The sequence below is a fragment of the Mustelus asterias genome, chromosome 33 (genome assembly GCF_964213995.1).
Source record: "Mustelus asterias chromosome 33, sMusAst1.hap1.1, whole genome shotgun sequence".
NCBI lineage: Eukaryota > Metazoa > Chordata > Chondrichthyes > Carcharhiniformes > Triakidae > Mustelus > Mustelus asterias.
The window spans coordinates 2,610,102-2,636,801 of record NC_135833.1 but is presented as its reverse complement, the minus strand read 5'-3'; the positions used below and the strand labels follow the sequence as shown (position 1 = coordinate 2,636,801).

Genomic DNA, 26,700 nt, shown 5'->3' with positions numbered 1-26,700 from the left:
TACGATTTACATAGATGATTTGGAGTTGGGGACCCAAGTGTAGGGTGTCAAAATTCACAGATGACACTAAGATGGGTGGCAGAGCAAAGTGCGCAGAGGACGCTGAAAGTCTGCAAAGGGATATAGATAGTCTAAGTGAGTGGGCGAGGGTCTGGCAGATGGCGTACAATGTTGGTAAATGTGAGGTCATCCATTTTGGTCGGAATAACAGCAAAATTGACTATTATTTAAATGGTAAAAAATTGCAGCATGCTGCTGTGCAGAGGGACCTGGGTGTCCTTGTGCAGGAATCTCAAGGAGTTGGTTTGCAGGTGCAGCAGGTAATTAAAAAGGCAAATGGAACTTTGTCCTTCATTGCTGGAGGGATGGAGTTTAAAAACAGCGAGGTTATGTTGCAGCTGTATAAGGTGCCGGCGAGGCCACACCTGGAGTACTGTGTACAGTTTTGGTCTCCTTACTTGAGAAAGGATACACTGGCACTGGAGGGGGTGCAGAGGAGATTCACTAGGTTGATTCCAGAGTTGAGAGGGTTGGCTTATGAGGAGAGACTGAGTAGACTGGGGCTATACTCATTGCAATTCAGAAGAATGAGGGGGAGATCTTATCGAAACATATAAGATTATGAGGGGAATAGATAAGATAGAAGCAGGGAAGTTGTTTCCACTGGCGGGTAGAACTAGGGGGCATAGCCTCAAAATAAAGGGGAGCAGATTTAGGACTGAGTTGAGGAGGAACTTCTTCACACAAAGGGTTGTGAATCTGTGGAATTCCCTGCCCAATGAAGCAGTTGAGGCTACCTCGTTGAATGTTTTTAAGGCAAGGATAGATAGATTTTTGAACAGTAAAGGAATTAAGGGTTATGGTGAGCGGGCGGGTAAGTGGAGCTGAGTCCACGAAAAGGTCAGCCATGATCTTATTGAATGGCGGAGCAGGCTCGAGGGGCCAGATGGCCTCCTCCTGCTCCTGGTTCTTATGTTCCCAAGTGTCCCTACATAAGCCTGTCTTCCTCTGGTGTAAACTTGTTTCGACCATGCAAGCATTTGTTTGTATATTCTAACGAAGTAAGGTTCCATGCAAGTTTTGACCACACTTGGAGCACAGTTAACAGCTCCGGTCGCCATATTTATAGAAAAAGATACAGAGGTGTCAGAGAGGATGAGAAATTAATTTACCAGGACAGGAACTGTGAGGTTTCCCCCCCCCCAGGGAGTGGGTAGACAGGTTGTGTCTCTTCTCTCTTGGTGAAAGAAGGCTTAGGAGTGACCGAATAGCGGCCTTTCAAATTCTGAAAGGTTTTGAGAGAGCGGAGACAGAGAGAATGTTTCCTCTCCTGGGGAAGAACATAAGCTGGAGACCATCAGATAGTCACCGAGAGACCCAATCAGGGAATTCAGGAGAAACCTCTTTACCCAAAGAGTTGGGGGGAGAATGTGGGGCTCGCTCCCACGGTGGGAGTGGGGGGAATGTGGGACTTGCTCCCACGGTGGGAGTGGGGGGAATGTGGGACTCGCCCCCACGGGGGGAGTGGGGAGCATGTGGGACTCGCTGCCATGGGGAGTGGGAGAGAATGTGGGACTCGCTCCCACGGGGGGAGTGGGGGAGAATGTGGAACTCGCTCCCACGGGGGAGTGGGGAGAATGTGGGACTCGCTCCCACGGGGGAGTGGGGAGAATGTGGGACTCGCTCCCATAGGGAGTGGGGGAGAATGTGGGACTCGCTCCCACGGGGGAGTGGGGGAGAATGTGGGACTCGCTCCCACGGGGAGTGGGGGGAATGTGGGACCCGCTCCCACGGGGGAGTGGGGGAGAATGTGGGACTCGCTCCCACGGGGGAGTGGGGGAGAATGTGGGACTCGCTCCCACGGGGGAGTGGGAGAGAATGTGGGACCCGCTCCCACGGGGGAGTGGGGGAGAATGTGGGACTCGCTCCCACGGTGGGAGTGGGGGAGAATGTGGGACTCGCTCCCACGGGGGGAGTGGGAGAGAATGTGGGACTCGCTCCCACGGGGGGAGTGGGGGAGAATGTGGGACTCGCTCCCACGGGGGAGTGGGGGAGAATGTGGGACTCGCTCCCACGGAGGAGTGGGGAGAATGTGGGACTCGCTCCCACGGTGGGAGTGGGGGAATGTGGGACTCGCTCCCACGGGGGGAGTGGGGGAAAATGTGGGACTCGCTCCCACGGGGGAGTGGGAGAGAATGTGGGACCCGCTCCCACGGGGGAGTGGGGGAAAATGTGGGACTCGCTCCCACGGGGGAGTGGGAGAGAATGTGGGACTCGCTCCCATGGGGAGTGGGGGAGAATGTGGGACTCGCTCCCACGGGGGAGTGGGGGAGAATGTGGGACTCGCTCCCACGGGGGAGTGGGGGAGAATGTGGGACTCGCTCCCACGGGGGAGTGGGGGAGAATGTGGGACTCGCTCCCACGGGGGGAGTGGGGGAAAATGTGGGACTCGCTCCCACGGGGGAGTGGGAGAGAATGTGGGACTCGCTCCCATGGGGAGTGGGGGAGAATGTGGGACTCACTCCCACGGGGAGTGGGGGAGAATGTGGGACTCGCTCCCACGGGGAGTGGGGGAGAATGTGGGACTCGCTGCCGTGGGGAGTGCGCGAAGTGAATAGTGTCGATATTATGGGAGGGAGACGGGTTATGTTGACAGATTTGGATGGCGAGGGTTGAGGGAGAGGTCAAAATGCAGCAGGAACACCAGCATGGGCCTAATGGCCTGTTCCTCTCCCGTGAGGTCCTGTGCTGTTCGATGTGAGGGTGAGGGCCTCATAAACCAGTTGCCCAATTGCCCCCGCTCTCGACCCCTCTCTGTGAACTCGAATGGAATCAAGGGGCAGTGATGAGGCGTGGGGAGGAGGCAACACCAACTGAATTCTCTACTGTCACACTTCGGCTTACATTAACACTGCAATGAAGTTACTGTGAAAACCCCCTAGTCGCCACACTCCTGTTCGGGTTACACTGAGGGAGAATTTAGCACGGCTAATACACCCTAACCAGCACGTCTCTCGGGACTGTGGGAGGAGACCGGAGCACCCGGAGGAAACCCACGCAGACACGGGGAGAACGTGCAGACTCCGCACAGACAGTGACCCAAGCCGGGAATCGAACCCGGGTCCCTGGTGCTGTGAGACAGCAGCGCTAACCACTGTGCAACCGTGCCGTCCACACGCTCAATAAACAATATGAGGCGCCTCAGGGAGAGCTACGAAGGAGGCTTAGAACCATAGAACCATAGAAAATTACAGCTCAGAAACAGGCCTTTTGGCCCTTCTTGTCTGCGCCGAACCATTTTATGCCTCGTTCCACTGACCTGCACTTGGACCATATCCCTCCACACCCCTCACTGTAACACTCTCTGATATACCCCACACCCCTCACTGTAACGCTCTCTGATATACCCCACACCCCTCACTGTAACACTCTCTGATATACCCCACACCCCTCACTGTAACACTCTCTGATATACCCCACACCCCTCACTGTAACACTCTCTGAAATACCGCACACTCCTCACTGTAACACTGATATACCCCACACCCCTCACTGTAACACTGATACACCCCACACCCCTCACTGTAACACTCTCTGATATACCTCATACCCCTCACTGTAACACTCTCTGATATACCACACACTGTAACACTCTCTGAAATACCGCACACCCCTCACTGTAACACTGATATACCCCACACCCCTCACTGTAACACTGATACACCCCACACTCCTCACTGTAACACTGATATACGCCACACCCCTCACTGTAACACTGATATTCCCCACACCCCTCACTGTAACAATCTCTGATATACCCCACACCCCTCAATGCAACACTGATATACGCCACACCCCTCACTGTAACACTGATATTCCCCACACCCCTCATAGAACCATAGAAAATTACAGCTCAGAAACAGGCCCCTTGGCCCTTCTTGTCTGCGCCGAACCATTTTATGCCTAGTCCCACTGACCTGCACTTGGACCATATCCCTCCACACCCCTCTCATCCATGAACCCGTCCAAGTTTTTCTTAAATGTTAAAAGTGACCCCGCATTTACCACTTTATCCGGCAGCTCATTCCACACTCCCACCACTCTCTGCGTGAAGAAGCCCCCCCTTATATTCCCTTTAAACTTTTCTCCTTTCACCCTTAACCCATGCCCTCTGTTTTTTTTCTCCCCTACCCTCAGCGGAAAAAGCCTGCTTTCATTCACTCTATCTATACCCATCAAAATCTTATACACCTCTATCAAATCTCCCCTCAATCTTCTACGCTCCAGGGAATAAAGTCCCAACCTATTCAATCTCTCTCTGTAACTCAGCTTCTCAAGTCCCGGCAACATCCTTGTGAACCTTCTCTGCACTCTTTCAATCTTATTTACATCCTTCCTGTAACTAGGTGACCAAAACTGTACACAATACTCCAAATTCGGCCTCACCAATGCCTTATATAACCTTACCATAACACTCCAACTTTTATACTCGATACTCCGATTTATAAAGGCCAATGCACCAAAGGCACTCTTTACGACCCTATCCACCTGTGACATCACTTTTAGGGTATTCTGTACCTGTATTCCCAGATCCCTCTGTTCAACTGCACACTTCAGAGTCCTACCATTTACCCTGTACGTTCTTCTTTGGTTTGTCCTTCCAAAGTGCAATATCTCACACTTGTCTGCGTTAAATTCCATTTGCCATTTTTCAGCTTGTGGGGCAACAACTTTCTTTTTATTCATTTGTGGGACATGGGCGTCGCTGGCTGGGCCCAGCATTTATTGCCCATCCCTAGTTGCCCCTTGAGAAGGTGGTGGTGAGCCGCCATCTTGAATCGCTGCAGTTCACGTGCTGTGGGTTGACCCACAATGCCGTTAGGGAGGGAATTCCAGGATTTTGACCCCAGCCACACTGAAGGAACGGCCGATATATTTCCAAGTCGGGATGGTGAGTGGCTCGGAGGGGGAACTTGCAGGTGGGGGTGTTCCCCATGTGTCTGCTGCCCCCCCCCTTGTCCTTCTAGGTGGTAGAGGTGGCGGGTTTGGAAGGTGCTGTCGAAGGAGCCTTGGCGAGTCGCTGCAGTGCATCTTGTAGATGGTACACACTGCTGCCACTGTGCGTCGGTGGGGGAGGGAGTGAGTGTTTGTGGTTAGCGTGTCGATCGAGCGGGGCTGCTTTGTCCTGGATGGTGTCGAGGTTCTTGAGCAGAACCAAGGAACTTCGAACAGGAAGATCATGAGAGTGGATGGGTGAGCTTGGGGAGAAGGGGCATTGCTGGCAATGACACAGAAAGGCAGTCTTGGCCTCAGTACCCGTGGAGAAAGCAGCCAGAGAATGCCCGCATTCGACATTTTGGTAGAACTAACGTACGGGGGAGCTATACGATAAATGGCAGAACCATAAAGGGTGTAGATACGCAGAGGGACCTGGGTGTGCAAGTCCACAGATCCTTGAAGGTGACGTCACAGGTGGAGAAGGTAATGAATAAGGCATGCTTGCCTTTATCGGACGGGGCATAGAGTATAAAAGTTGGGGTCTGATGTTGCAGTTGTATAGAACGTTGGTTCGGCCGCATTTGGAATGCTGCGCCCAGTTCTGATCGCCACACTACCAGAAGGATGTGGAGGCTTTAGAGAGAGTACAGAGGAGGTTTACCAGGATGTTGCCTGGTATGGAGGGGCTTAGTTATGAGGAGAGATTGGGTAAACTGGGGTTGTTCTCACTGGAAAGACGGAGGATGAGGGGGTGACCTAATAGAGGTGTATAAAATTATGAAAGGCATAGATAGGGTGAACGGTGGGAAGCTTTTTCCCAGGTCGGTGGTGACGTTCACGAGGGGTCATAGGTTCAAGGTGAAGGGGGGGAGGTTTAACACGGATATCAGAAGGACGTATTTTACACAGAGGGTGGTGGGGGCCTGGAATGCGCTGCCAGGCAAGGTGGTGGAGGCGGACACACTGGGAACGTTTAAGACTTATCTAGATTGCCACATGAACGGAGTGGGAATGGAGGGATACAAAAGAACGGTCTAGTGGCGTGGGCTTGGAGGGCCGAAGGGCCTGTTCCTGTGCTGTATTGTTCTTTGTTCTTTGACACCAAGTGGTCCCGGATACTGGAACAGGTTTGAGGGGCTGAAAGGCCTCCCCCTGGCCCTATGAACATGGTTTCCTTGCAACAACCTCCCACAAATGGCCCCCAGATGGATCACTAATCAACCTGATGGTTAACGGCATGGCACCCATCAAAATCTTGCTCTTCAAGTCATACAAAGATGTGCAGGTTAGGTGAATTGGCCATGCTAAATTGTCCCTTAGTGTCCAAAAATGTGCAGGTTAGGTGGATTGGCCATGCTAAATTGCCCCTTAGTGTCCAAAGATGTTTGGGTTAGGTGGATTGGCCATGCTAACTTGCCCCTTAGTGTCCAAAGATGTGCGGGTTAGGTGGATTGGCCATGCTAACTTGCCCCTTAGTGTCCAAAGATGTGCGGGTTAGGTGGATTGGCCATGCTAAATTGCCCCTCAGTGTCCAAAGATGTGCGGTTTAGGTGGATTGGCCATGCTAAATTGCCCCTTAGTGTCCAAAGATGTGCAGGTTAGGTGGATTGGCCGTGCTAAATTGCCCCTTTGTGTCCAAAGATGTGCGGGTTAGGTGGATTGGCCATGCTAAATTGCCCCGTAGTGTCCAAAGATGTGCAGGTTAGGTGGAGTGGCCATGCTAAATTGCCCCTTTGTGTCCAAAGATGTGCGGGTTAGGTGGATTGGCCATGCTAAATTGCCCCTTTGTGTCCAAAGATGTGCGGGTTAGGTGGATTGGCCATGCTTAATTGCCCCGTAGTGTCCAAAGATGTGCAGGTTAGGTGGAGTGGCCATGCTAAATTGCCCCTCGGTGTCCAAAGATGTGCGGGTTAGGTGGAATGGCTGTGCTTAATTGCTCGTTAGTATCGGGGGATCAGCAGGGTAATTAGGTGGGGCTGGGGGATGGGGCCTGGGTGGGATTGCTGCCGGTGCAGGCTCGATGGGCCGAATGGCCTCCTTCTGCTGCACCTGCCGGGATTCTACAATTCAATGAACAGGGTCGGCCAGAAGTGCGAGGCCTCTGGGCCAAGTCACCCATCGCCAACCCCGCTTTCTGCTTGGGGGAAGGGAGCGGAGAGTCCCCTGGAAGGGGACGGTTGCGGGGAGGTTGGGGTAGGGGGGGGGGGGTGGCGAGAGGGCCAGCCCCTTGCAGGGCGAGCTCCCCGATCTCACGGCGGTGGACCCAGGCATGGCGTGAGCCACAGCTCGCTGCCACACCCGCCGCTGTCCGTAACTTCACCAGGGGGCCGCCACGGCAAGACAGGCTGAGCGTTCCATGCAAACAAACCTCCAGCTTGGACGTCTCTCTCTGCTTTTCATATTACTTACATAACATAATCAGTTGGCTTCGATCGGGAACGTATTCAGCCCTGCGAAAAAACAACTTCTCTCCCTCGACGCCCGCTCAAAGGAACTTTTGTCTGATCCGTCCAGACATCTGATTCCCATACTCATAGAATCATAGAATCATAGCAACCCTACAGTGCAGAAGGAGGCCATTCAGCCCATCGAGTCTGCACCGACCACAATCCCACCCAGGCCCTACCCCCACATATTTTACCCACTAATCCACGCATCCCAGGACTCTAAGGGGCAATTTTTTAAACCTGGCCAATTAACCTAACCCGCACATCTTTGGACTCAACGCAGCCTGACCGTTCCCTGTCTCCCATTCGGACACTGCCCCCCATCCCCCCCCCCCCCCCCCCCTCACCCTGCCCTGCTGCCATGTCCACCCCCATTCACCCCCCCCCACCCCACCCTCAACTCCCCACCCAGCCCCGGAGCTGTCAAAGGGATCCCCAAAGCGCACAGCCCCCACGCACATGAACACCAGAGCGTGTGAGGACCACCATAAGCTGAGGGTCCGGCAGGGGTGAGGCAGAATCGGATCCCCGGAGGTTCCCCCCGGGTTTGGGGGGGGGGACGGTGGGGAGCAGGAGTTGGGGGCGGGGGGGGGGGGGGGCGGGGGGTGGTTGCGATTGAGAGACGGATCCACCAGCGTCCGCTCGGGGGGGGGGAAACTCGCTTTGCGACGGGGCCCGCTGGAGGGTGGGGGAGAGAGGGGGAAGAGTAAGTTTCGCCGCACTCTACATTCTGTTGTTTCCAAGTTTGGCTCTGACTCCCCGGTCCTCGCACTGAAGGAATCCATTGAATTTATTAAATTATTGTTCTTGGCGACAGGTCTCAATATTTCATGCCTTGAAAACTGTCAAGGAATTTTTAACTGTCACAGTTCCAGATGGAATCGAAACTCACACTCTGATAGAACAACAGGCCCACACACTCACAATGTGGTGTAGCCCACACCACTCACTGTAACACTCTCTGATATACCCCACACCCCTCACAGTAACACTGATATACCACACACCCCTCACTGGAACACTGATATACCCCACACCCCTCACCGAAACACTGATATACCCCACACCCCTCACTGTAACACTCTCTGATATACCCCACACCCCTCACTGTAACACTGATATACCCCACACCCCTCACTGTAACACTCTCTGATATACGCCACACCCCTCACTGTAACACTCTCTGATATACCCCACACCCCTCACTGTAACACTGATATACCCCACACCCCTCACTGTAACACTCTCTGATATACCCCACACCCCTCACTGTAACACTCTCTGATATACCCCACACCCCTCACTGTAACACTGATATACCCCACATCCCTCACTGTAACACTCTCTGATATACCCCACACCACTCACTGTAACACTCTCTGATATACCCCACACCCCTCACTGTAACACTGATATACCCCACACCCCTCACTGTACCACTCTCTGATATACCCCACACCCCTCACTGTAACACTCTCTGATATACCCCACACCCCTCACTGTAACACTGATATACCCCACACCCCTCACTGTAACACTCTCTGATATACACCACACCCCTCACTGGAACACTGATATACCCCACACCACTCACTGTAACACTCTCTGATATACCCCACACCACTCACTGGAACACTGATATACCCCACACCCCTCACTGTAACACTGATATACCCCACACCCCTCACTGGAACACTGATATACCCCACACCCCTCACCGAAACACTGATATACCCCACACCCCTCACCGAAACACTGATATACCCCACACCCCTCACTGGAACACTGATATACCCCACACCCCTCACCGAAACACTGATATACCCCACACCCCTCACCGAAACACTGATATACCCCACACCCCTCACTGGAACACTGATATACCCCACACCCCTCACTGGAACACTGATATACCCCACACCCCTCACTGTAACACTAATATACCCCACACCCCTCACTGTAACACTCTCTGATATACCCCACACCACTCACTGTAACACTGATATACCCCACACCACTCACTGTAACACTCTCTGATATGCCCCACACCACTCACTGGAACACTCTCTGATATACCCCACACCCCTCACTGGAACACTGATATACCCCACACCCCTCACTGGAACACTGATATACCCCACACCCCTCACCGAAACACTGATATACCCCACACCCCTCACTGGAACACTCTCTGATATACACCACACCACTCACTGTAACACAGGTATATCCCACACTCCTCACTGTAACACTGATATACCCCACACCCCTCACTGTAACACTGATATACCCCACACCACTCACTGTAACACTGATATACCCCACACCACTCACTGTAACACTGATATACCCCACACCACTCACTGTAACACTCTCTGATATACCCCACACCCCTCACTGTAACACTGATATACCCCACACCCCTCACTGTAACACTCTCTGATATACCCCACACCTCTCACTGTAACACTGATATGCCCCACACCACTCACTGTAACACTCTCTGATATGCCCCACACCACTCACTGGAACACTCTCTGATATACCCCACACCCCTCACTGGAATACTGATATACCCCACACCCCTCACTGGAACACTGATATACCCCACACCCCTCACCGAAACACTGATATACCCCACACCCCTCACTGGAATACTGATATACCCCACACCCCTCAATGTAACACTGATATACCCCACACCACTCACTGTAACACTGATATACCCCACACCACTCACTGTAACACTGATATACCCCACACCCCTCACTGTAACACTCTCTGATATACCCCACACCACTCACTGTAACACTGATATACCCCACACCCCTCAATGTAACACTGATATACCCCACACCACTCACTGTAACACTGATATACCCCACACCACTCACTGTAACACTGATATACCCCACACCCCTCACTGTAACACTCTCTGATATACCCCACACCCCTCACTGTAACTCTCACTTGAAATATCCCACAACCCTCACTGTAACACTCCCTGATATACACCACACCCCTCACTGTAACACTGATATAGCCTAAACCCCTCACTGTAGCACTCTCTGATATGCGCCACACCCCACACTGCAACACTGATATTCCCCACACCCCTTGCTGTAACACTCTCTGATATACCCCACACCCCTCACTGTAACACTCTCTGATATACCCCACACCCCTCACTGTAACACTCTCTGATATACCCCACACCCCTCACTGTAACACACTCTGATATACCCCACATCCCTCACTGGAACACTGATATACCCCACACCCCTCACTGTAACACTCTCTGATATATCCCACACCCCTCACTGTCACACTGATATACCCCACACCCCTCACTGTAACACTGATATACCCCACACCCCTCACTGTAACACACTCTGATATACTCCACACCCCTCACTGAAACACTCTCTGATGTACCCCACACCCCTCACTGTAACACTCACTGATATACCCCACACCCTTCACTGTAACACTGATATACCCCACACCCCTGACTGTAACACTGATATACCCCACACCCCTCACTGTAACACTGATATACCCCACATCCCTCACTGTAACACTCTCTGATATATCCCACACCCCTCACTGTAACACTCTCTCATACACCCCACACTCGTCACTGTAACACTCTCTGATATACCCCACACCCCTCACTGTAACACTGATATACCCCACACCCCTCACTGTAACTCTGATATACCCCAAACCCCTCACTGTAACACTGATACACCCCACACCCCTCACTGTAACACTCTCTGATATACCCCACACCCCTCACTGTAACACTGATATACCCCACACCCCTCACTGTAACTCTGATATACCCCAAACCCCTCACTGTAACACTGATACACCCCACACCCCTCACTGTAACACTCTCTGATATACCCCACACCCCTCACTGTAACACTGATATACCCCACACCCCTCACTGTAACACTGATATACCCCACACCCCTCACTGTAACACTGATATACCCCACACCCCTCACTGTAACACTGATATACCCCACACCCCTCACTGTAACACTGATATACCCCACACCCCTCACTGTAACACTGATATACCCCACACCCCTCACTGTAACACTGATATACCCCACACCCCTCACTGTAACACTGATATACCCCACACCCCTCACTGTAACACTGATATACCCCACACCCCTCACTGTAACACTGATATACCCCACACCCCTCACTGTAACACTGATATACCCCACACCCCTCACTGTAACACTGATATACCCCACACCCCTCACTGTAACTCTGATATACCCCAAACCCCTCACTGTAACACTGATACACCCCACACCCCTCACTGTAACACTCTCTGATATACCCCACACCCCTCACTGTAACACTGATATACCCCACACCCCTCACTGTAACACTGATATACCCCACACCCCTCACTGTAACACTCTCTGATATATCCCACACCCCTCAGTGTAACACTGATATACCCCACATCCCTCACTGTAACACTGATATACCCCACACCCCTCACTGTAACACTAATATACCCCACACCCCTCACTGTAACACTAATATACCCCACACACCTCACTGTAACACTGATATACCCCACATCCCTCACTGTAACACTGATATACCCCACACCCCTCACTGTAACACTAATATACCCCACACCCCTCACTGTAACACTGATATATCCCACACACCTCACTGTAACATTGATATACCCCACATCCCTCACTGTAACACTCTCTGATATACCCCACATCCCTCACTGTAACACTGATATACCCCACACCCCTCACTGTAACACTGATATACCCCACACCCCTCACTGTAACACTGATATACCCTACTCCCCTCGCTGTAACACTAATATACCCCATACCCCTCACTGTAACACTGATATACCCCACACCTCTCACTGTAACACTCTGATATACCCCACACCCCTCACTGTAACACTGATATACCCCACACCCCTCACTGTAACACTGATATACCCCACACCCCTCACTGTAACACTGATATACCCCATACCCCTCACTGTAACACTGATATACCCCACACCCTTCACTGTAACACTGATATACCCCACACCCCTCGCTGTAACACTCTGTGATATACCACACACCCCTCACTGTAACATTCTCTGATATACCCCACACCCCTCACCGTAACACTGATATACTCCACACCGCTCACTGTAACACTCTCTGATATACCCCACACCGCTCACTGTAACACTGATATACCCCACACCCCTCACTGTAACACTGATATACCCCACACCACTCACTGTAACACTGATCTACCCCACACCACTCACTGTAACACTGATATACCCCACACCCCTCACTGTAACACTGATATACCCCACACCCCTCACTGTAACACTCTCTGATATACCCCACACCCCTCACTGTAATACTGATATACCCCACACCCCTCACTGTAACACACTCTGATATATCCCACACACCTCACTGTAACATTGATATACCCCACACCCCTCACTGTAAAACTCTCTGATATACCCCACACCCCTCACTGTAACACTGATATACCCCACACCCCTCACTGTAACACTCTCTGATATATCCCACAACCCTCACTGTAACACTGATATACCCCACACCCCTCACTGTAACACTGATATACCCCACACCCCTCACTGTAACACTCTCTCATATACCCCACACCCGTCACTGTAACACTCTCTGATATTCCCCACACCCCTCACTGTAACACTGATATACCCCACACGCCTCACTGTAACTCTGATATACCCCACACCCCTCACTGTAACGCTGATACACCCCACACCACTCACTGTAACACTGATATACCCAACACCCCTCACTGTAACACTGATATACCCCACACCCCTCACTGTAACCCTGATATACCCCACACCCCTCACTGTAACACTCTCTGATATACCGACACCCCTCACTGTAACACTCTCTGATATACCCACACCCCTCACTGTAACACTCTCTGATATACCGACACCCCTCACTGGAACACTCTCTGATATACCCCACCCCCCTCACTGTAACACTCTCTGATATACTGACACCCCTCACTGTAATACTCTCTGATATACCCCACACCCCTCACTGTAACACTGATATACCCCACACCCCTCACTGTAACACTCTCTGATATACCCCACACCCCTCACTGTAACACTGATATACCCCACACCCCTCACTGTAATACTCTCTGATATACCCCACACCCCTCACTGTAACACTGATATACCCCACACCCCTCACTGTAACACTGATATACCCCACACCCCTCACTGTAACACTGATATACCCCACACCCCTCACTGTAACACTCTCTGATATACCCCACAACCCTCACTGTTACACTGATATACCCCACACCCCTCACTGTAACACTGATATACCCCACACCCCTCACTGTAATACTCTCTGATATACCCCACACCCCTCACTGTAACACTGATATACCCCACACCCCTCACTGTAACACTGATATACCCCACACCCCTCACTGTAACACTCTCTGATATACCCCACAACCCTCACTGTTACACTGATATACCCCACAGCCTTCACTGTAACACTGATATACCCCACACCCCTCGCTGTAACACTCTCTGATATACCCCACAACCCTCACTGTAACACTGATATACCCCACACCCCTCGCTGTAACACTCTCTGATATACCACACACCCCTCACTGTAACACTCTCTGATATACTCCACACCCCTCACTGTAACACTTTCTGATATACCCCACACCCCTCACTGTAACACTGATATACCCCACACCCCTCACTGTAACACTGATATACCCCACACCCTTCACTGTAACACTGATATACCCCACACCCCTCACTGTAACACTCTCTGATATAGTCCACACCCCTCACTGTTACACTCTCTGATATACCCCACACCCCTCACTGGAACACTCTCTGATATACCCCACACCCCCTCACTGTAACACTCTCTGATATACCCCACACCCCTCGCTGTAACACTCTCTGATATACCCCACACCCGTCACTGTAACACTCTATGATATACCCCACACCCCTCACTGTAACACTGATATACCCCACACCCGGCACGGTAGCACAGTGGTTAGCACTGCTGCTTCACAGCTCCAGGGTCCCGGGTTCGATTCCCGGCTTGGGTCACTGTCTGTGTGGAGTTTGCACATTCTCCTCGTGTCTGCGTGGGTTTCCTCCGGGTGCTCCGGTTTCCTCCCACAGGCCAAAGATGTGCGGGTTAGGTTGATTGGCCAGGTTAAAAATTGCCCCTTAGAGTCCTGGGATGCGTAGGTTAGAGGGATTAGCGGGTAAAATATGTGGGGGTAGGGCCTGGGTGGGATTGTGGTCGGTGCAGACTCGATGGGCCGAATGGCCTCCTTCTGCACTGTAGGGTTTCTATGATTCTATGATTCTATGTAACACTGATATACCCCAAACCCCTCACTGTAACACTCTCTGATGTATCCCACACCCCTCACTGTAACACTGATATACCCCACACCCCTCACTGTAACACTGACATCCCCCACACCCCCTCATTGTAACACTCTCTGATATACTCCACACCCCTCACTGAAACACTCCCTGATATACCCCAGACCCCTCACTGTAACACTCTCTGATATACCCCACACCCTTCACATTAACACTGATATACCCCACACCCCTCACTGTAACACTGATATACCCCACACCCCTCACTGTAACACTGATATACCCCACACCCCTCACTGTAACACTCTGATATACCCCACACCCCTCACTGTAACACTTCTGATATACCCCACACCCCTCACTGTAACACTGATATACCCCACACCCCTCACTGCAACACTAATATACCCCACACCCCTCACTGTAACACTGATATACCCCACACCCCTCACTGTAACACTGATATACCCCATACCCCTCACTGTAACACTGATATACCCCACACCCCTCACTGTAACACTCTCTGATATACCCCACACCCCTCACTGTAACACTGATATACCCCATACCCCTCACTGTAACACTGATATACCCCACACCCCTCACTGTAACAGTGATATACCCCACACCCCTCACTGTAACACTGATATACCCCACACCCCTCACTGTAACACTGATATACCCCACACCCCTCACTGTAACACTGATATACCCCACACCCCTCACTGCAACACACTCACCTTCTCATCCATTCCTGTTGGATCGCGGATCTGTGTACTCCTGCCCCGAACTGTAGATCGATGGAGCAGAACGGGAATGTTTTGACCAGGGCATGAACCTGGCAACACTTACTCAAAGGGGCGGCACGGTAGCACAGTGGTTAGCACTGCTGCTTCACAGCTCCAGGGTCCCGGGTTCGATTCCCGGCTCGGGTCACTGTCTGTGTGGAGTTTGCACATTCTCCTCGTGTCTGCGTGGGTTTCCTCCGCGTGCTCCGGTTTCCTCCCACAGTCCAAAGATGTGCGGGTTAGGTTGATTGGCCAGGTTAAAAAAATTGCCCCTTAGAGTCCTGAGATGCGTAGGTTACAGGGATTAGCGGGTAAATATGTGGGGGTAGGGTCTGGGTGGGATTGTGGTCGGTGCAGACTCGATAGGCCGAATGGCCTCCCTCTGCACTGTAGGGTTTCTATGATTTCTATGATTTCTAAAGCAATATGGATAACACATTGGAGGCCAAGGGAGGCAGAACATACGCTGATTAAACGGGAAGTGGTTCCAGGAAAGGAGTCGGAAAAATCAATGGAAAAAAAATAAGACACGAGGAAAATTTCTTTCCACCATCCCCTGTTATATTTCTGATGTAAAGCTGCCAACAGCAATTTTCCACGATCCCTTTAAACAGTAACTTGATGCCCCATTGTATTCTGTGTCCAGAAGTTCCTTTTCCAATTTGCAATCCTTGCTGTAGAGGGTTTGTGAGGATTATACTTTTCCTCTCAATCCTTCTTCTCCAATCCCAAACCTCCGTAATCCCTGTCTATCTCAACGGGGACGAAGTGGAAATGGGAGAGAGCTCCAAGTTTTTAGGTGTCCAGATCACCAACAACCTGTCCTGGTTCCCCCCACGCCGACACTATAGTTAAGCAAGTGAGGGGGCATGGGATCCGAGGGGCTGCTGCCCGGTGGATCCAGAACTGGCTTGCCCAAAGGAGGCAGAGAGTGTGTATAGATGGGTCTTTTTCTAAATGGAGGTCGGTCACCAGTGGTGTGCCCCAGGAATCTGTTCTGGGACCCTTGCTGTTTGTCATTTTCATAAATGACCTGGATGAGGAAGCGGAGGGATGGGTTGGTAAGTTTGCCGACGACACGAAGGTTGGTGGGGTTGTGGATAGTCTGGAGGGATGTCAGAAGTTACAGAGGGACATAGATAGGATGCAAGACCGGGCGGAGAAGTGGCAGATGGACTTCACCCCAGATAAATGCGTCGTGGTCCATTTTGGCAGGTCAAATGGGATGAAGGAGTACAATATAAAGGGAAAGACTCTTAGTACTGTGGAGGATCAGGAGGACCTTGGGGTCCGGGTCCATAGGACTCTAAAATTGGCCCCGCAGGTGGAGGAGGTGGTTAAGAAGGCATATGGTGTGCTGGCCTTTATCAATCGAGGGATTGAGTTTAGGAGTCCGGGGATAATGATGCAGCTATATAAGACCCTCGTCAGACCCCACTTGGAGTACTGTGCTCAGTTCTGGTCGCCTCATTCCAAGAAGGATGTGGAAAACATTGAAAGGGTGCAGAGGCGATTTACAAGGGTGTTGCCTGGATTGAGTGGCATGCCTTATGAGGATAAAGAACAAAGAACAAAGAACAATACAGCACAGGAACAGGCCCTTCGGCCCTCCAAGCCCGCGCCGCTCCCCGGTCCAGGATTGAATCCTGAATCCAGGATCCCCGCCCAATTTTCCAACCTATCTACATCCTAATATCCTATCCACCGAGCTGTCCCTCACAGCTACGATGCTTTGTTCATCACAACCTATTAACTCACCCCCACCCCCCCATTCCAGACCATGTGATCTCCAGGGAGAGGCGAAAACCCAGAGTGAAAACCCCAGGGCCAATATGGGGAAAAGAAATCTGGGAAATTCCTCTCCGACCCCCTGAGGCGATCGAAACGAGTCCAGGAGATCACACTGGCCCAGATCAGAAAATGCTTCCCAACCCTATTCATTTCCACTTCCGCTTTACGAACACCATCTGAATTCCCTGCCCCCGAGACAGGTTCCCAACTATCCGCAGTCTCGCTCTGTACTGGCACCAGCAAGATGATCATAGAATGAAGCCTTGAAACGAGAAACAAAGAACAATTAGCCCGCGCCGCTCCCTGGTCCAAACTAGACCACTCTTTTGTATCCCTCCATTCCCACTCCGTTCATATAGCTGTCTAGATAAGTCTTAAACGTTCCCAGTGTGTCCGCCTCCACCACCTTGCCCGGCAACACATTCCAGGCCCCCACGACCCTCTGTGTAAAATATGTCCTTCTGATATCTGTGTTAAACCTCCCCCCCTTCACTTTAAACCTATGACCCCTCGTGAACGTCACCACCGACCTGGGAAAAGCTTCCCACCGTTCACCCTATCTATGCCTTTCATAATTTTATACACCTCTATTAAGTCTCCCCTCATCCTCCGTCTTTCCAAGGAGAACAACCCCAGTTTCCCCAATCTCTCCTCATAACCAAGCCCCTCCATACCAGGCAACATCCTGGTAAACCTCCTCTGTACTCTCTCCAAAGCCTCCACGTCCTTCTGGTAGTGTGGCGACCAGAACTGGACGCAGTATTCCAAATGCGGCCGAACCAACGTTCTATACATCTGCAACATCAGACCCCAACTTTTATACTCTATGCCCCGTCCTATAAAGGCAAGCATGCCATATGCCTTCTTCACCACCTCCTCCACCTGTGACGTCACCTTCAAAGATCTGTGGACTTGCACACCCAGGTCCCTCTGCGTCTCTACACCCTTTATGGTTCTTCCATTTATCGTGTAGCTCCTCCCTACATTATTCCCACCAAAATGCATCACTTCGCATTCATCAGGATTGAACTCCATCTGCCATTTCTTTGCCCAAATTTCCAGCCTATCTATATCCTTCTGTAGCCTCTGACAATGTTCCTCACTATCTGCAAGTCCTGCCAGTTTTGTGTCGTCCGCAAACTTACTGATCACCCCAGTTACTCCTTCTTCCAGATCATTTATATAAATCACAAACAGCAGAGGTCCCAATACAGAGCCCTGCGGAACACCACTAGTCACAGGCCTCCAGCCGGAAAAAGACCCTTCCACTACCACCCTCTGTCTTCTATGACCAAGCCAGTTCTCCACCCATCGAGCCACCTCCCCCTTTATCCCATGAGATCCAACCTTTTTCACTAGCCTACCATAAGCTGAGGGAGCTCGGTCTTTTCTCCTTGGAGAGACGTAGGATGAGAGGAGACCTAATAGAGGTATATAAGATGTTGAGAGGCATAGATCGGGTGGACTCTCAGAGGCTTTTTCCCAGGGTGGAAATGTCTGCTACGAGAGGACACAGGTTTAAGGTGCTGGGGGGTAGGTACAGGGGAAATGTTAGGGGGAAGTTTTTCACACAGAGGGTGGTGGGCGAGTGGAATCGGCTGCCGTCAGTGGTGGTGGAGGCAAACTCAATAGGGTCTTTTAAGAGACTCCTGGATGAGTACATGGGACTTAATAGGATGGAGGGTTATAGGTAGGCCTAAAAGGTAGGGATATGTTCGGCACAACTTGTGGGGCCGAAGGGCCTGTTTTGTGCTGTAGTTTTCTATGTTTCTATGTAAAGCCCCACCAACGCCTCTACTTTCTCAGAAGACTAAGGAAATTTGGCATGTCCGCTACGACTCTCACCAACTTTTACAGATGCACCATAGAAAGCATCCTTTCCGGATGTATCACAGCTTGGTATGGCTCCTGCTCTGCCCAAGACTGCAAGAAACTACAAAGGGTCGTGAATGTAGCCCAATCCATGACGCAAACCAGCCTCCCATCCATTGACTCTGTCTACACTTCCCGCTGCCTCGGGAAAAGCAGCCAGCATAATCAAGGATCCCAGGCACCCCGGACATTCTCTCTTCCACCTTCTTCCTTCGGGAAAAAGATACAAAAGTCTGAGGTCACGTACCGACCGACTCAAGAACAGCTTCTTCCCTGCTGCTGTCAGACTTTTGAATGGACCTACCTTATATTGAGTTGATCTTTCTCTACACCCGAGCTATGACTGTAACACTACATTCTGCGCTCTCTCCTTTCCTTCTCTATGAACGGTATGCTTTCATAGAGTCATAGAATCCCTACAGTGCAGAAGGAGGCCATTCGGCCCATCGAGTATCACGTGCAAGAAACAATACTTTTCACTATATACTAATACATGTGACAACAATAAATCAAATCAAAATCCTAGCTATGACTGTAACACTACATTCTGCACTCTCTCCTTTCCTTCTCTATGAATGGTATGCTTTGTCTGTATAGCGTGCAAGAAACAATACTTATCACCGTGTACCAATACATGTGACAATAATAAATCAAATCAAATATATTAAGTTGATCTTTCTCTGCACCCTAGCTGTGACTGTAACACAACATTCTGCACTCTCTCCTTTCCTTCTCTATGAACGGTATGCTCTGAATGAATAGCGCGCAGGAAACAATACTTTTCACTGTACATGCGACAATAATTAATCAAATCAAATCCCATCCCACACCTCCCCATCAACCCCAAGCCCTTGTGCTCCCGGTCCCTTGGCCACTGCCTCTAGTGGAGGGACCCCAAATTATAAAATTCAATGGTAGCACAGTGGGTTAGCACTGCTGCTTCACAGCTCCAGGGTCCCGGGTTCGATTCCCGGCTCGGGTCACTGTCTGTGTGGAGTTTGCACATTCTCCTCGTGTCTGCGTGGGTTTCCTCCGGGTGCTCCGGTTTCCTCCCACCGTCCAAAGATGTGCGGGTTAGGTTGATTGGCCATGCTAAATTGCCCCTTAGAGTCCTGGGATGTGTAGGTTAGACGGATTAGCGGGTAAAATATGTGGGGATAGGGCCTGGGTGGGATTGTGGTCGGTGCAGACTCGATGGGCCGAATGGCCTCCTTCTGCACTGTAGGGTTTCTATGTCTACAACAGCCAAAGCCGATCAGTGGCACCCCCACCCCCCCCCCCCCCCCCCGCCCCGCATCCCCTTCCCCACTCCCTACTGTCAATATCCTGTTCACTACATTGGTTTCAGCAGCCCACTCCTCTGGCATAGATGGTCAGATGTCTCACATCACCAGGTTAAAGTCCGACAGGTTTATTTGGAATCACGAGCTTTCGGAGCGCCGCTCCTTCATCAGGTGAGTGGAGAGGTAGGTTCCACAAACACGGCATATACAGACAGAGGCACAATTGCAAGACAATGGTTGGAATGCGAGTCTTTACAGGTAATCAGGTCTTTACAGGTACAGACAGTGCGAGTGGAGAGAGGGATAATCACAGGTTAAAGAGGTGTGAATTCTCTCAAGCCGGGACAGTTAGTGAGATTTTGCAAGCCCAGGCCAAATGATGGGGGTTACAGATAGTGTGACATGAACCCAAGATCCCGGTTGAGGCCGTCCTCACGCGTGTGGAGCGGGACTGAGCGATCGATTGATATAAATGAACTTACAGTGCTGGTGCCGACACTTGTTGCAGTTACTGAAGCCCCACGACGTACCAACACTCCCACAGCAATCCTCCTCTTTTGTCAGGCCAGGAAGTGGGTTGCTGCACTGTAAACAGAAACTGACGTTAGCGCCCCTTCCCGGCATCAGAACATCGGCATCTCTGTCTCGGAAGAGCCTGCTTCACCTCCTCGACAAGATGATATGATCGCCATTTCAAACTTTCTTTGTCGGTGGCACAGTAAGGCTTACATTAGAAATCATAGAAACCCGACAGTGCAGAAGGAGGCCATTCGGCCCATCGAGTCTGCACCGACCACAATCCCACCCAGGCCCTACCCCCACATATTTTACCCGCTAATCCCTCTAACCTACTCATCCCAGGACTCTAAGGGGCAATTTTTTAACCTGGCCAATCAACCTAACCCGCACATCTTTGGACGGTGGGAGGAAACCGGAGCACCCGGAGGAAACCCACGCAGACACGAGGAGAATGTGCAAACTCCACACAGACAGTGACCCGAGCCGGGAATCGAACCCGGGACCCTGGAGCTGTGAAGCAGCAGCGCTAACCCACTGTGCTACCGTGCCAGCCTATTACATTACCACTGAAGTGAAGTTACTGTGAAAATCGCCACACTCTGGCGCCTGTTCGGCTCAATGCACCCTCACCCGCACGTCTTTCGGACTGTGGGAGGAAACCGGAGCACCCGGAGGAAGCCCACGCAGACACGGGGGGGGGGGAACGTGCAGACTCCGCACAGACGCTGACCCAATCCGGGAATCAAACCCGGGTCCGATTCCCGGCTCGGGTCACTGTCTGTGTGGAGTCTGCACGTTCTCCCCCCGTGTCTGCGTGGGTTTCCTCCGGGTGCTCCGGTTTCTTCTCACACAGTAAGAAGTCTCACAACACCAGGTTAAAGTCCAACAGGTTTATTTGGCAGCACTAGCTTTCGGAGCCCCAAGCCCCTTCTTCAGGTGAGGGGCTTGGGGCTCCGAAAGCTTGTGCTGCCAAATAAACCTGTTGGACTTTAACCTGGTGTTGTGAGACTTCTTACTGTGCTTACCCCTGTCCAACACCGGCATCTCCACATCATTCCTCTCACACGCGGGTTAGGTGGATTGGCCATGCTAAATTGTCCCTTAGTGTCCAAAGATGTGGGGGTTAGGTGGATTGGCCATGCTAAATTGCCCCTTAATGTCCAAAGATGTGCAGGTTAGGTGGATTGGCCATGCTAAATTGCCACTTAGTGTCCAAAGATGTGTAGGTTAGGTGGATTGGCCATCCTAAATTGTCCCTTAGTGTCCAAAGATGTGCTGGTTAGGTGGATTGGTCATGCTAAACTGTCCCTTAGCATCCAAAGATGTGTAGGTTTGGTGGATTGGCCATGCTAAATTGTCCCTTAGTGTCCAAGGATGTGCAGGTTAGGTGGATTGGCCATGCTAAATTGCTCCTTAGTGTCCAAAGATGTTCAGATTAGGTGGATTGGCCATGCTAAATTGCCCCTTAGTGTCCAAAGATGTGGGGGTTAGGTGGATTGGCCATGCTAAATTGCCCCATAGTGTCGGACGATGTGTGGGTTAGATGGATTGGCCATGCTAAATTGCCTCTCAGTGTCCAAGGATGTGCGGGTTAGGTGGATTGGCCATGCTAAATTGTCCCTTAGTGTCCAAGGATGTGCAGGTTAGGTGGATTGGCCATGCTAAATTGCTCCTTAGTGTCCAAAGATGTTCAGATTAGGTGGATTGGCCATGCTAAATTGCCCCTTAGTGTCCAAAGATGTGGGGGTTAGGTGGATTGGCCATGCTAAATTGCCCCTTAGTGTCCAAAGATGTGCGGGTTAGGTGGATTGGCCATGCTAAATTGCCCCTTAGTGTCCAAAGATGTTCAGATTAGGTGGATTGGCCATGCTAAATTGCCCCTTAGTGTCCAAAGATGTGCGGGTTAGGTGGATTGGCCATGCTAAATTGCCCCTTAGTGTCCAAAGATGTGCAGGTTAGGTGGACTGGCCATGCTAAATTGCCCCTTAGTGTCCAAAGATGTGCAGGTTAGGTGGAGTGGCCATGCTAAATTGCCTCTTCGTGTCCAAAGATGTGCAGGTTAGGTGGATTGGCCATGCTAAATTACCCCTTAGTGTCCAAAGATGTGCAGGTTAGGTGGAGTGGCCATGCTAAATTGCCCCTTAGTGTGCAAAGATGTGCAGGTTAGGTGGATTGGCCATGCTAAATTGCCTCTTCGTGTCCAAAGATGTGCAGGTTAGGTGGATTGGCCATGCTAAATTACCCCTTAGTGTCCAAAGATGTGCAGGTTAGGTGGACTGGCCATGCTAAATTGCCCCTTAGTGTCCAAAGATGTGCAGGTTAGGTGGAGTGGCCATGCTAAATTGCCTCTTCGTGTCCAAAGATGTGCGGGTTAGGTGGATTAGCCATGCTAAATTACCCCTTAGTGTCCAAAGATCTGCAGGTTAGCTGTGGGATGGGTAAAGGGGATAGGGCTGGGTAAAATACTCTGTCAGAGAGTCGGTGCAGACCCGAGGGGCCGAATGGTCTCCTTCTGCTCGAACCAAAAAATGTTGTTTTTTACATTTTCCATGTTCCCATGAGGGGGCGAACCCACAATCCTCTGAGTCGGAGCTGAGAACGTTACCACAGACGCGAGTTGGGAATCGGATTTGATTAAATTATAGAGCTTGCGTTCAAAACCACAGCTCAATTATCAACCACATCCCGGAACGGTGAAACCACTTTCTGCCGCGAATGTTCTAAACTTGCCTCATTGTTTTTCCTGTGTTAGTCACTGTGTGGCTCCCTCCTGCTTACATGTCGTCCTGGCTGTGTTGTATCGGAGTTTGTGTTTGTTCTAAGTTGCTCCGGGTAGGACACCCAGCCCAGCCTCCGCCGCTCCAGAGAAAACAACCCTCGTTTGTCCAGCCTCTCCTTATAATCCATACCCTCTAACCCAGGCAGCGTCCTGGTAAACCTCTTCTGCACCCTCTCCAAAGCCTCCACATCCTTCCTGTAATGTGGCGACCAGAATTGAACGCAATACTCTTTAAGTGCGGCCGAACCAAAACTTTATAAAGATGAAACATGACTCTTGTATCCAATGGCCTGACCAGGAAAGGCAAGCGTGCCATTTGCCCTCTTGACGACCCTGTCTATTTTTACAGATGCACCATAGGAAGCATTCTTTCTGGTTGTATCACAGCTTGGTATGGGGCTCCTGCTCTGCCCAAGACCGCAAGGAACTAAAAAAGGTCGTGAATGTAGCCCAATCCCACCACACAAACCAGCCTCCCATCCATTGACTCTGTCTACACTTCCCGCTGCCTCGGGGAAAAGCAGCCAGCACAATCAAGGACCCCGCGCACCCCGGGCATTCTCTCTTCCACCATCTTCCTTCAGGAAAAAGATACAAAAGTCTGAGGTCACGTACCGACCGACTCAAGAACAGCTTCTTCCCTGCTGCTGTCAGACTTTTGAAAGGACCTACCTCGCATTAAGTTGATCTTTCTCTACACCCTAGCTATGACTGTAACACTACATTCTGCACCCTCTCCTTTCTTTCTCTATGAACGGTATGCTTTGTCTGTATAGCGCGCAAGAAACAATACTTTTCACTGTATGTTAATACATGTGACAATAATAAATCAAATCAAATCAGATCAAAGTCATCCCTTCATTCGCCAGCCTAAGCATTGAATGTTGCTGGATATTAGGTCCCATCCAACACCCACTTCCCAAATCCTCATAACTCCAGGGACCCGAATATTAAAAAGGAACATTTTGGAATGGCCAATCCAACTCAACCTACACATCTTTGAACACTAAGAGGCAATTTAGCATGGCCAATCCACCTAACCTGCACATCTTTGGACAATAAGGGGCAATTTAGCATGGCCAATCCACCTAACCCGCACATCTTTGGATACCAAGGGGCAATTTAGCATGGCCAATCCACCTAACCTGCACATCTTTGGACAATAAGGGGCAATTTAGCACGGCCAATCCACCTATCCTGCACATCTTTGGACACTAAGGGGCAATTTAGCAAAGCTAATCCACCTATCCTGCACATCTTTGGACACTAAGGGGCAATTTAGCATGGCCAATCCAACTCAACCTACACATCTTTGAACACTAAGAGGCAATTTAGCATGGCCAATCCACCTAACCTGCACATCTTTGGACAATAAGGGGCAATTTAGCATGGCCAATCCACCTAACCCACACATCTTTGGACACTAAGGGACAATTTAGCATGGCCAATCCACCTAACCCACACATCCTTGGACACTAAGGGGCAATTTGGCATGGCCAATCCAGCTAACCCACACATCTTTGGACACTAAGGGGCAATTTAGCACGGTCAATCCACCTAATCTGCACACCTTTGGACACTAAGGGGCAATTTAGCATGGCCAATCCACCTAACCTGCACATCTTTGGACACTAAGGGGCAATTTGGCATGGCCAATCCAGCTAACCCACACATCTTTGGACACTAAGGGGCAATTTAGCATGGCCAATCCACTGAACCCGCACATCTTTGGACACTAAGGGGCAATTTAGCATGGCTAATCCACCTAGCCTACACATCTTTGGACACTAAGGGACAATTTAGCATGGCCAATCCACCTAACCAGCACATCTTTGGACACTAAGGGGCAATTTAGCATGGCCAATCCACCTCACCTGCACATCTTTGGACACAGACGGAACCCCAGCGCGCGACATGGTGAGGCAGAAAGCGGCACTCACCGTCTTTGGCAATGTCTCCTGGAAGCAGCGTCCGAGTTTCTTCTGTGAAGTGGGCAGGGTCCTCGGGGGGTAGTGGTTGACCTTCTGCACTGGCTGGTGGTGGAGCAGTATCGGTTGGTGAAGCAGCTCCTTCTGCTCGCTCAGATAGCTGTCCACGCTCGAGACCCGGTGGATCTGGACGGTGGCCTCCGGGGGGTGCCGCACGTGGAGGTTGATGACCGGCTGGGGCTGTACTGGAATATTCAAACGCACCGTTACGTCAATTCACATCGAGTCCACGGGCAGAGAAAGAGGCAAACGCACTCCACCCACAGCCCGTGATGACTTCAGCCAGGCAAATGAGGTTGGCCTGCTGGAGTATGAAGCCTGAATGAGTCCTAATTGATGGCGCAATCAGGGTGCCTGATGTTCCCTATTTAAAGCAGGTCTGTCAGTCACTCTGCCTGCTGAAACAGGGAGCACACACAGTGAGCACTCTGTTTAGTATGTCTTGTAAATGAAGGAACTTTTGGTAACGGGACCTGCATCCCTGTGGATTTCTTACACTAACATTCCATACAAACACCACCCAACTACTCCCCTAGCCGCCCGCAACACCAAAGCAAAATACCGCCAGAGATGTAAAATAAATACACACAAGTGCGGGAAAGCCTCAGCAGGTCTGGCAGCATCTATGCAGAGAGGAACAAGGAGTGGGATTTTTCAGCCACACTCGCCCCGAGACCTGAAACTAACCCCCCCCCCCGAAGTCAACGGGCCTTTGCACGGTCTTGTGTCCCGCACGCTACGATTCCCCGTGGCGGGGGGGACGG

At 51.1% G+C, this 26,700-nt stretch overlaps 1 protein-coding gene across 2 annotated transcripts in view; it reads right to left on the bottom strand.

Annotated features, from left to right (window-relative positions):
• Positions 1–26,700, bottom strand: part of ltbp3 (latent transforming growth factor beta binding protein 3) — a 238,262-nt gene that overhangs the window by 102,419 nt on the left and 109,143 nt on the right. For both annotated transcript variants that reach the window (XM_078200930.1, XM_078200931.1), the window contains exons 3-4: positions 25,889–26,121; positions 21,133–21,235 (exon numbers count right to left, since the gene is read on the bottom strand). In XM_078200930.1, coding sequence (XP_078057056.1) covers positions 21,133–21,235; positions 25,889–26,121 — 336 coding nt within the window. The remainder of the gene's footprint in view (positions 1–21,132; positions 21,236–25,888; positions 26,122–26,700) is intronic.